Below are 12,855 nucleotides of genomic sequence, written 5' to 3'. Positions count from 1 at the left end.
TGGTGGGAGTGAAAATTAGTTCAACCATTGTGGAAGACAGTGTGGCAATTCCTCGAAGATCTAGAACCAGAAATACCATTTGACCCAGCAGTCCCATTACTGGGTATATACCCAAAGGATTATAAATCATTCTTTTATAAAGACACATGCACATGTATGTTTATTACAGCACTATTCACGATAGCAAAGACTTGAAACCAACCCAAATGCCCATCAGTGATAGACTGGATAAAGAAAATGTGGCACATATACACTGTAGCATATTATGCAGCCATAAAAAAACATGAGTTCATGTCCTTTGCAGGGACATGGATGAAGCTGAAAACATCATTCTCAGGAAACTAACACAGGAACAGAAAACCAAACACCGCATGTTCTCACTCATAAGTGGGAGTTGAACAATGAGAACACATGGACACATGGAGGGGAATATCACACACTGGGGCCTGTTGAGGAGGTTTGGGGGCAAGGGGAGGGATAGCATTAAGAGAAATACCTAATGAAGATGATGGGTTGATGGGTGCAGCAAACCACCACCACACATGTGTACCTATGTAACAAACCTGCATGTTCTGCACATGTATCCCAGAACTTAAAGTATAAAAAAAATTAGCAAGTATTTGGATTCCATAACAGGTAAAAACTATAGTAGGTACTGTAGATAAAAAGATGAATATATCACAATCTTAGAAATTATTGTCTCTTTGAGAGAGATAATGAGTATAATCTAAGAATTTAATTGACATTTAAAAGCAATGTTGTGGAATAATTCATGATTAATTGTGATAGACATTATACTCATTTAAGTCAGAAGACAGAGTCATTGATTGGGATGCTGTCTACTATAACTTGATTCACTTGTCAGAGTTTCTGTAAAGCTGAAGTACCTTATGCCAAACAGAGAAAATATACATTTACAGAGATAATGGTAAAAATACTTATTGTATGTATTTTTATCTAATTCATGTTATAATACCAGGCTGTATTTAAAATAAACAATATGTGATGGCTCCATTGGCTACTTTTATATAATTTGGTATTTCTTAGCTAATTGTTCAAATCAACGGGACTCCTTTGTAGTGCTCTGTGACCTGCGGCTCTGGAGTTCAGCAGAGGGATATATACTGCAGACTGAAAGGTGTTGGTCGAGTGGTCGAAGAAATGTGTGATCAGTCCACCCGACCTTGTTCTCAGAGGCGATGTTGGAGTCAGGACTGTGTGCACCACAAGGGGATGGAAAGAGAGAGGCTGAATGTGAGTATCGACAAGTAAATTTTCAAAGACACTGCATGTAAGAATGTGTAATTCATTTGGTTATTGCATTTCTAGTGTTCAACATCATGTGAGAGAAAAGATTCACATCAACGAACGGAGTGCACAGATAGCCAAATTGGACAAGTGAATGAAATAGTCTATAATTCTTCAACCATATCTCTTACATCCAAGAATTGCAGGAACCCTCCTTGCAATTACATTGTGGTAACAGCAGACTCATCACAGGTAAGGTAAAGACAGGAAGTTGAGAGTTTTTGCTCCTTGATAAAGCAGCGGGATCTACAATTTGATACAGCTGAAATTGGGTATAAAATTTGAATATGAGGGCAGATAATGGTATGCATATCAATCTAAGGAATGAGACCACTGACAGTTGGATGGTGCAAATAGAGTAATAGTGACATGTGTTAAACTTGTGCAAGTCTGAAGTGTCAGTAGGTGCCAACTGTGAAATCAACCACCAGGAACAGTTTGGCAGACTGACCCTGTACACTTGTCCACTTTTGAGAAATGGCTTTATCAAGGTGTAATTGATGAACCATAAACTACATATATTCAAAATATATAGCTTAATAAGTTTGAACACATGTACACAGCCATAAAACCAGTACCATTTTCAAAATAAAGAGCATCTCCGTCACTCCCAAAAGTTTCCTTGTGCTGCTTTATAATCTCTTCCCCCACCTCCTTTTTCCCTCCCCACCCAATAAGTGACCTCACCTGTTTTCTATAGCAGTGATTTATCACTATACTTGTTTTCATTTTATAGAGTTTTATATAAGTGGATCATACAGTATATACTTTTTTATCTACTGTGATGTAAGTATTTTGAGATTTGATCAGGTTGTAGTATGTATCAATAGTTTTTTCTTTTATTGTTGAATAATATTCCACTATATGGATGCCTTTATGTTTGCTTTTCTGTTCTTTCTGATGTCTGATCCCCAACCAGTCTGTTTCTTATCTAAGCAATTATCATCTTCATCCTTAGAGGTTTAATTTCAACTTTTTTATATCTTCCATATCTCTACTTAACATTTTGAACATATGAAACATAGTTACTATTTTTTTTTGCAGGTAAAATTTTCCAATTTTTATTTTTTTCTTGAAGTTTTTTTTAAATTATAATTTTAACATCCTCTTCTGGACATCTAATCCTAACATCTATGCGCATGTTTATAATTTAATGAATTTTAGTATAATCACCTGTATGTGCAAGCATCACCATGATCTAATCCCAGACCTTTTTATCACTCCCAAAAAAATATCTGCACCCATAAGTAGTAATTCCTTATTCTCACATTTTCTTCTAGTCTCAGACAACCACTAATCTGTTTCTGTATCTATGGATTTGTCTGTTCTGCACGTTTGGTATAAATGTAATCATACCATATGTGGTCTTTTGTGTCTAGCTTCTTTCACTTAGCATGATATTTTAAAACTTTATACAAATTTTACCATACATCATTGCTTCATTCCTTTTTATGATAAATAATATTCCATTGTAGGAATATACTATATTTTGTCTATTTATTTGTCAGTTGGTGGACATTTGGATTGATTCCATTTTTGACGTTTGAATAATGCTGTTAGAAACATTTGCATACAAGTTTTTGTGTGGACATATGTTTTCAATTTTCTTGGGCATATTCCTAGGAATAGAATAGTTGGGTATTGTAATTCTATTTAGTTTTTTGAGGAACTGCTAAATTGTTTTCCGCAGTGGGCACACCATTTTTCTTTCCTATCAGCAATGTATAAAGGTTCCTATTTCTCTCTCCATATCATCATCAGTCATCATCAGCACTTGTTATAATCCATCTATTTTTGTTTAACATAACCATCCTAGTATGTATGAAATGGTATCTATTTTATGTTTAAGTTGCATTTCTCTAATGACTAATCATGTTGAGTATCTTTTTGTGTGTATGTTAGTTATTTGTGTATCTTTAGATAAATGTCTATTCAAATCTCCTGCCCTTTTTTTTTTTTTTTTTGAAATGCTCCCTTGTTCTGTTGCCCAAGCTGGAGTGCAGTGATACAGCTCACTGAAGTTTTGACCTCCTGGGCTCAAGCAATCCTCCCACCTAAACTTCCTGAGTAGCTGGGACTACAGCCATGTGTCACCATTTCTGGCTTCCTTTTTTTTTTTTTTTTTTTTTTTTTTAGAAATGGGGTCTCCCTGTGTTGGCCAAGCTGGTTTCTTACTCCTGGGCTCAAGGGATCATCCCTTCTGGGCCTACAAAAGTGCTCGGACTACAGCATAAGCCACCATACCTGGCTGCTCATTTTTTCACTGGGTGAGTTGTAAATTATTTATATATTCTGGGTACCAACTTTTATCAGTTAGATGATTTGCAAATATTTTCTCCAATTCTGTGGGTTATCTTTTCTCTTTCTTAATAGTATGCTTTGATGAAGTGAAATTTTGTTTTTTGTTTTAGTTCTTTGTGCTTTAAGTATCATATCTAAGAAACTTTTGCCTACTTCATGGTCACAAAGATTTATATCTATGTTTTCTTCTTAGACTTTTATAATTTTAACTCAGACAATTAGGAGTTTGATACATTTTGAGTTAATTTTTGTATGTGATGTGAGGTAGGGGTCTAACTTCGTCCTTCTGCATGAAAAAATTATTTTTTCCCCCATTGAATTAGCTTGGCATCCTTGTCAAAAATCAATTGACAATTGACCATAAATATATTGGTTTATTTCTGAACTCTCAATTCTATTTTCTTGATCTATATGCCTATCAATATATTATTACAATATCAATATTATATTGATAGTAATCAAGTAGTCTTGATTACTATAATTTTATAGTAAGTTTTGAAGTCAGGAAGTATGAGTGAACCAACTGTTTTCCTTCCTCCTTAAGATTACTGGGCTATTCTGAGTCTCTTACATTTCCTTATGAATTTTAGGACCAGTTTGTCAAGTTCTATGTAAGAGCCAGCTGAGATTTTGTTAGAGGTTGCAACGACTCTTGATTAATTTGGTAAATATTATTATCTTAATAATATTTTCTTCTTATCTCTGAATGTGGGATGAATTTCCATTAATTAATTTAGGTTTTGACTTATTTCAAGTATATCGTATAGTGTACAAATCTTGCACTTCTTTCGTTTAATTTATTCCTGAGTATTTTGTATTCTTCTGTAAATGGAATTGTTCTATTAGTTTCATTTTCTGATTATTCATTGCTAGTGTATAGAAATAGAATTGTTTTATGTGTATTAAAAATTTTGGCAAGGGGGTTTAATTATTTAGTGTGTGGATTAAATGGGATTTTCTACTTACAATGTCATCTTATCTACAAATATAGTTTTACTTCTTGCTTTAAAGCTGGATGCCTTTTGTTCCTTTTCCTTGTCTAATTTCCCTGTCTAGAAATTCCAGAATAATGTTAAATAGAAGTGGTAAAAACAGACATTCCAGTCTTGTTCCTGCTGTTTGTAGGAAAACTTTTAGTTTTCCTAATTCAGTATGCTAACTATGGATTTTCTGTAGATTCTCTTTATCAGATTGAAGAAGTACCCTTCTAGTCCCAGTTTGCTTCATGTGTATATTATGAAAGTGTGTTAGATTTTGTCAAATGTTTTGTCTGCATCTACTGAAATTATCATACTTTTTGTTCATTCTTCTATTAGTATGGTGTATTACATAGATTGACTTTCATATGTTACAATAACCTTGCATTCCTGGGATAAATCTTACTTCGTCATGGTGTGTAATCCTTTTTATGTGTTGCTGGAATTGTTTTGCTAGTGTTTTGTTGAAGAACTTTACATCTATATTCTTAAGAAATATTGGTCTATAGTTTTATTTTTTTGTGATGTCTGTCTGGTTTTGGGAAATACTGGCTTCATAGGATGAGTTAGGCAGTACTCCTTTTTCTTCTATCTTGTGGAAGAGTTTTGGCAGGCTTGGTGCTAATTCTTTAAGCATTTGGTCCTGGGCTTTTCTTATGTGAAGTGTTTTGGTTACACATTTAATCTCTTTACTTGTGATAAATCTATTCAGCGTCTCCCTCCTCCCCAGGGTTTGTTGTTGCTGCTGTTTGTTGTTGTTTGTTTCTTTAGTGACTTTTCTGAGCTAACTGTAAAGTCTGTATTATTTGTCATACATGGCCACTGAAGTCTCTGCTCACTTAGTTTAGTTGTCAGCTATGACCGAACAGTAATTTCCTTAATCTCTTGAACCAATAATTTTGGTTCCCTAGACTTTGCCAAAGTTCTGTGTTTCGGGGGGTTGGGAGTAGGGTGTGGCCTTCAACACTCATCAGGTAGATGACAACAGTTCCTTAATCCTAACTTTCTGTTTGTGTAGAGCCTTGAGGTCAGCTGGAGGAGAGGCTGCAGGCCCTCCTCAGATGCTTCCTGAGCTTGCAGACAGACCTGAACATGTGTACAATCTGATGCATGTTCACAGCCATCTAGATCTCATTAATACAATGGAGCTTTTCAAAGCTCTGATGAACATCTTATTCCCTAGTTTTTCTTTTTAAGCTTTTTTGGCTAGCCTGTTGTTGCTCCAACTGTTTTTCGGCATCCTGGAAACTGCAAAGTTAAACAATGGTTTTTCATTGAGCGCAACAAATGTCCCTAGATTTTTAGAACTGAGCAAGTCAGCTCAAACAAAGAGATTCTTGCAAGTGGGGTCTTCCAGAAAATCACTAAACAGTTCAAATCATGACAATTCTCTAAGAATGTGGATTTGAATGATGCCCAAACCTGTTCTGCTCCCCTCCAGTGGCTGCCAATTCTGGTTTCACCATAATTACAGGGCTGTTGATTTTAAAGGTTTCCATGGAGCTAGAAAGAAGAGGATGGACATAGAGGAAGTTAAACCATCACAGAACTTGCTCTTCTTACCAAGAGTAAGCCATGTTTATTGAATAAATGCCTTCTGGATTGCTGCAAGTCTTTGGTCAGTTTCCAGAGTTCTGATAAAACTGATCCGGCAAATTTTGCCCATTTTCTCACTGCCGTTATAGAAGAGAGAATTTTTAGATGTCCTTATTCTTCCATTTTCACAGATGTCACCCCTCTAGGGATGTTTTGATAGACGGGTTTTTTTCTTCATTATGAGTCTTATTTTCCAGGTTCTTTGCATGCCAATTAATTTTCTGTTGCATGTCAGCCATGAATTTTACCTTTTTGGTGACTAGATATTTTTTATTCCTATACATATATTTTGAGTTTTGTTCTGGGTTGCATTTATTTTGTTGGAGAGCAGTTTGACCCTCTCTTGCCTTGCACTTAAGATTTGTTAGGCAGACCAGTATATTGTTTAATCTAGGGTTAACTGTTCCTCTCTACTGTGGCAAGATTCTTTTGAGTACTTTACCTATTTCCTCATGTATTTAAGTTTTCCAGTCTAGCTGGAGGGAATAGACACTATATTTGGTTCTGTGTGATCATTAGAAAAAGTAACTTCTAAGCCTTTTGGTTGGTTAATTGCCTCACTTTGGTTGGTGTCCTCACAGGTATGTACACATTACCGGTCAGAACTCTGCTGTCTTCCTTTCATTGTGCCAAGACCTGGAAAGTTTTTCTTTCTTTTTTTTTTTTTTAATTATTATTATACTTTAAGTTCTAGGGTACATGTCCATAATGTGCAGGTTTGTTACATATGTATACTTGTGCCATGTTGGTGTGCTGCACCCATCAACTCGTCAGCACCCATCAACTCGTCATTTACATCAGGTATAGCTCCCAAAGCAATCCCTCCCCCCTCCCCCCTCCCCATGATAGGCCCCAGTGTGTGATGTTCCCCTTCCCGAGTCCAAGTGATCTCATTGTTCAGTTCCCACCTATGAGTGAGAACATGCGGTGTTTGGTTTTCTGTTCTTGTGATAGTTTGCTAAGAATGATGGTTTCCAGCTGCATCCATGTCCCTACAAAGGACACAAACTCATCCTTTTTTATGGCTGCATAGTATTCCATGGTGTATGTGTGCCACATTTTCTTAATCCAGTCTGTCACTGATGGACATTTGGGTTGATTCCAAGTCTTTGCTATTGTGAATAGTGCCACAATAAACATACGTGTGCATGTGTCTTTATAGCAGCATGATTTATAATCCTTTGGGTATATACCCAGTAATGGGATGGCTGGGTCATATGGTACATCTAGTTCTAGATCCTTGAGGAATTGCCATACTGTTTTCCATAATGGTTCAACTAGTTTACAATCCCACTAACAGTGTAAAAGTGTTCCTATTTCTCCACATCCTCTCCAGCACCTGTTGTTTCCTGACTTTTTAATCATCGCCATTCTAACTGGTGTGAGATGGTATCTCATTGTGGTTTTGATTTGCATTTCTCTGATGGCCAGTGATGATGAGCATTTTTTCATGTGTCTGTTGGCTGTATGAATGTCTTCTTTTGAGAAATGTCTGTTCATATCCTTTGCCCACTTTTTGATGGGGTTGTTTGTTTTTTTCTTGTAAATTTGTTTGAGTTCTTTGTAGGTTCTGCATATTAGCCCTTTGTCAGATGAGTAGATTGCAAAAATTTTCTTCCATTCTGTAGGTTGCCTGTTCACTCTGATGGTAGTTTCTTTGGCTGTGCAGAAGCTCTTTAGTTTAATGAGATCCCATTTGTCAATTTTGGCTTTTGCTGCCGTTGCTTTTGGTGTTTTAGACATGAAGTCTTTGCCCATGCCTATGTCCTGAATGGTACTACCTAGGTTTTCCTCTAGGGTTTTTATGGTATTAGGTCTAACATTTAAGTCTCTAATCCATCTTGAATTAATTTTCGTATAAGGAGTAAGGAAAGGATCCAGTTTCAGCTTTCTACTGATGGCTAGCCAATTTTCCCAGCACCATTTATTAAATAGGGAATCCTTTCCCCATTTCTTGTTTTTCTCAGGTTTGTCAAAGATCAGATGGCTGTAGATGTGTGGTATTATTTCTGAGGACTCTGTTCTGTTCCATTGGTCTATATCTCTGTTTTGGTACCAGTCCCATGCTGTTTTGGTTACTGTAGCCGTGTAGGATAGTTTGAAGTCAGGTAGCGTGATGCCTCCAGCTTTGTTCTTTTGACTTAGGATTGTCTTGGAGATGCGGGCTCTTTTTTGGTTCCATATGAACTTTAAAGCAGTTTTTTCCAATTCTGTGAAGAAACTCATTGGTAGCTTGATGGGGATGGCATTGAATCTATAAATTACCTTGGGCAGTATGGCCATTTTCACGATATTGATTCTTCCTATCCATGAGCATGGTATGTTCTTCCATTTGTTTGTGTCCTCTTTTATTTCACTGAGCAGTGGTTTGTAGTTCTCCTTGAAGAGGTCCTTTACATCCCTTGTAAGTTGGATTCCTAGGTATTTTATTCTCTTTGAAGCAATTGTGAATGGAAGTTCATTCATGATTTGGCTCTGTGTTTGTCTGTTATTGGTGTATAAGAATGCTTGTGATTTTTGCACATTAATTTTGTATCCTGAGACTTTGCTGAAGTTGCTTATCAGCTTAAGGAGATTTTGGGCTGAGACAATGGGGTTTTCTAAATATACAATCATGTCATCTGCAAACAGGGACAATTTGACTTCTTCTTTTCCTAACTGAATACCCCTGATTTCTTTCTCTTGCCTAATTGCCCTAGCCAGAACTTCCAACACTATGTTGAATAGGAGTGGTGAGAGAGGGCATCCCTGTCTTGTGCCAGTTTTCAAAGGGAATTTTTCCAGTTTTTGCCCATTCAGTATGATATTGGCTGTGGGTTTGTCATAAATAGCTCTTATTATTTTGAGGTACGTTCCATCAATACCGAATTTATTGAGCGTTTTTAGCATGAAGGGCTGTTGAATTTTGTCAAAAGCCTTTTCTGCATCTATTGAGATAATCATGTGGTTCTTGTCTTTGGTTCTGTTTATATGCTGGATTATGTTTATTGATTTGCGAATGTTGAACCAGCCTTGCATCCCAGGGATGAAGCCCACTTGATCATGGTGGATAAGCTTTTTGATGTGTTGTTGAATCCGGTTTGCCAGTATTTTATTGAGGATTTTTGCATCGATGTTCATCAGGGATATTGGTCTAAAATTCTCTTTTTTTGTTGTGTCTCTGCCAGGCTTTGGTATCAGGATGATGTTGGCCTCATAAAATGAGTTAGGGAGGATTCCCTCTTTTTCTATTGATTGGAATAGTTTCAGAAGGAATGGTACCAACTCCTCCTTGTACCTCTGGTAGAATTCAGCTGTGAATCCATCTGGTCCTGGACTTTTTTTGGTTGGTAGGCTATTAATTGTTGCCTCAATTTCAGAGCCTGCTATTGGTCTATTCAGGGATTCAACTTCTTCCTGGTTTAGTCTTGGAAGAGTGTAAGTGTCCAGGAAATTATCCATTTCTTCTAGATTTTCCAGTTTATTTGCGTAGAGGTGTTTATAGTATTCTCTGATGGTAGTTTGTATTTCTGTGGGGTCGGTGGTGATATCCCCTTTATCATTTTTAATTGCGTCGATTTGATTCTTCTCTCTTTTCTTCTTTATTAGTCTTGCTAGTGGTCTGTCAATTTTGTTGATCTTTTCAAAAAACCAACTCCTGGATTCATTGATTTTTTGGAGGGTTTTTTGTGTCTCTATCTCCTTCAGTTCTGCTCTGATCTTAGTTATTTCTTGCCTTCTGCTAGCTTTGGAATGTGTTTGCTCTTGCTTCTCTAGTTCTTTTAATTGCGATGTTAGAGTGTCAATTTTTGATCTTTCCTGCTTTCTCTTGTGGGCATTTAGTGCTATAAATTTCCCTCTGCACACTGCTTTAAATGTGTCCCAGAGATTCTGGTATGTTGTATCTTTGTTCTCATTGGTTTCAAAGAACATCTTTATTTCTGCCTTCATTTCGTTATGTACCCAGTAGTCATTCAGGAGCAGGTTGTTCAGTTTCCATGTAGTTGAGCGGTTTTGATTGAGTTTCTTAGTCCTGAGTTCTAGTTTGATTGCACTGTGGTCTGAGAGACAGTTTGTTATAGTTTCTGTTCTTGTACATTTGCTGAGGAGTGCTTTACTTCCAATTATGTGGTCAATTTTGGAATAAGTGCGATGTGGTACTGAGAAGAATGTATATTCTGTTGATTTGGGGTGGAGAGTTTTATAGATGTCTATTAGGTCTGCTTGCTGCAGAGATGAGTTCAATTCCTGGTAAGGCTTGTTAACTTTCTGTCTCGTTGATCTGTCTAATGTTGACAGTGGAGTGTTGAAGTCTCCCATAATTAATGTATGGGAGTCTAAGTCTCTTTGTAAGTCTCTAAGGACTTGCTTTATGAATCTGGGTGCTCCTGTATTGGGTGCATATATATTTAGGATAGTTAGCTCTTCCTGTTGAATTGATCCCTTTACCATTATGTAATGGCCTTCTTTGTCTCTTTTGATCTTTGATGGTTTAAAGTCTGTTTTATCAGAGACTAGTATTGCAACCCCTGCTTTTTTTTTGTTCTCCATTTGCTTGGTAAATCTTCCTCCATCCCTTTATTTTGAGCCTATGTATGTCTCTGCATGTGAGATGGGTCTCCTGAATACAGCAGACTGATGGGTCTTGACTCTTTATCCAGTTTGCCAGTCTGTGTCTTTTAATTGGAGCATTTAGTCCATTTACATTTAAGGTTAATATTGTTATGTGTGAACTTGATCCTGCCATTATGATATTAACTGGTTATTTTGCTCGTTAGTTGATGCAGTTTCTTCCTAGCCTCAATGGTAGTTACATTTTGACATGTTTTTGTAATGGCTGGTACCAGTTGTTCCTTTCCATGTTGAGTGCTTCCTTCAGGGTCTCTTGTAAGGCAGGCCTAGTGGTGACAAAATCTCTAAGCATTTGCTTATCTGTAAAGTATTTTATTTCTCCTTCACTTATGAAACTTAGTTTGGCTGGATATGAAATTCTGGGTTTAAAATTCTTTTCTTTAAGAATGTTGAATATTGGCCCCCACTCTCTTCTGGCTTGTAGAGTTTCTGCCGAGAGATCTGCTGTTAGTCTGATGGGCTTCCCTTTGTGGGTAATCCGACCTTTCTCTCTGGCTGCCCTTAAGATCTTTTCCTTCATTTCAACTTTGGTGAATATGGCAATTATGTGTCTTGGAGTTGCTCTTCTCAAGGAGTATCTTTGTGGCATTCTCTGTATTTCCTGGATTTGAATGTTGGCCTGCCCTACTAGTTTGGGGAAGTTCTCCTGGATGATATCGTGAAGAGTGTTTTCCAACTTGGTTCCGTTTTCCCCCTCACTTTCAGGCACCCCAATCAGATGTAGATTTGGTCTTTTTACATAATCCCATACTTCTTGCAGGCTTTGTTCATTTCTTTTTTTTCTTCTTTCTTTTGGTTTCTCTTCTTGCTTCATTTCATTCATTTGATCCTCAATCGCTGATACTCTTTCTTCCAGTTGATCGAGTCGGTTACTGAAGCTTGTGCATTTGTCACGTATTTCTCGTGTCATGGTTTTCATCTCTTTCATTTCGTTTATGACCTTCTCTGCATTAATTACTCTAGCCATCAATTCTTCCACTTTTTTTCCAAGATTTTTAGTTTCTTTGCGCTGGGTTCGTAATTCCTCCTTAGCTCTGAGAAGTTTGATGGACTGAAGCCTTCTTCTCTCATCTCGTCAAAGTCATTCTCCATCCAGCTTTGATCCCTTGCTGGCGATGAGCTGTGCTCCTTTGCGGGGGAGATGCGCTCTTATTTTTTGAATTTCCAGCTTTTCTGCCCTGCTTTTTCCCCATCTTTGTGGTTTTATCTGCCTCTGATCTTTGATGATGGTGACGTACTGATGGGGTTTTGGTGTAGGTGTCCTTCCTGTTTGATAGTTTTCCTTCTAACAGTCAGGACCCCCAGCTGTAGGTCTGTTGGAGATTGCTTGAGGTCCACTCCAGACCCTGTTTGCCTGGGTATCAGCAGCAGAGGCTGCAGAAGATAGAATATTGCTGAACAGCGAGTGTACCTGTCTGATTCTTGCTTTGGAAGCTTCCTCTCAGGGGTGTACTCCACCCTGTGAGGTGTGGGGTGTCAGACTGCCCCTAGTGGGGGATGTCTCCCAGTTAGGCTACTCAGGGATCAGGGACCCACTTGAGCAGGCAGTCTGTCCCTTCTCAGATCTCAACCTCCGTGTTGGGAGATCCACTGTTCTCTTCAAAGCTGTCAGACAGAGTCGTTTGCATCTGCAGAGGTTTCTGCTGCTTTTGTTGTTGTGTAGCTGTGCCCTGTCCCCAGAGGTGGAGTCTACAGAGACAGGCAGGTTTCCTTGAGCTGCTGTGAGCTCCACCCAGTTGGAGCTTCCCAGAGGCTTTGTTTACCTACCTAAGCCTCAGCAATGGCGGGCACCCCTCCCCCAGCCTCCATGCTGCCTTGTGGTTAGATCACAGACTGCTGTGCTAGCAATGAGGGAGGCTCCATGGGCGTGGGACCCTCCCGGCCAGGTTTGGGATATAATCTCCTGGTGTGCCCATTTGCTTAAAGCACAGTATTGGGGTGGAAGTTACCCGATTTTCCAGGTGTTGTGTGTCTCAGTTCCCCTGGCTAGGAAAAGGGATTCCCTTCCCCCTTGCGCTTCCCAGGTGAGGCGATGCCTCGCCCTGCTTCAGCTCTCGCTGGT

General features: G+C 38.2%; 1 protein-coding gene across 1 annotated transcript in view; it reads left to right on the top strand.

The window, feature by feature from the left end:
- Positions 1–12,855, top strand: part of ADAMTS20 (ADAM metallopeptidase with thrombospondin type 1 motif 20) — a 211,085-nt gene that overhangs the window by 173,169 nt on the left and 25,061 nt on the right. Inside the window, 2 exon segments of the mRNA XM_031650426.1 lie at positions 1,081–1,254; positions 1,330–1,500. Coding sequence (XP_031506286.1) covers positions 1,081–1,254; positions 1,330–1,500 — 345 coding nt within the window.

The sequence above is a fragment of the Papio anubis genome, chromosome 9 (assembly GCF_008728515.1).
Source record: "Papio anubis isolate 15944 chromosome 9, Panubis1.0, whole genome shotgun sequence".
Lineage (NCBI taxonomy): Eukaryota > Metazoa > Chordata > Mammalia > Primates > Cercopithecidae > Papio > Papio anubis.
This window is presented reverse-complemented; position numbering and strand designations above follow the sequence as displayed.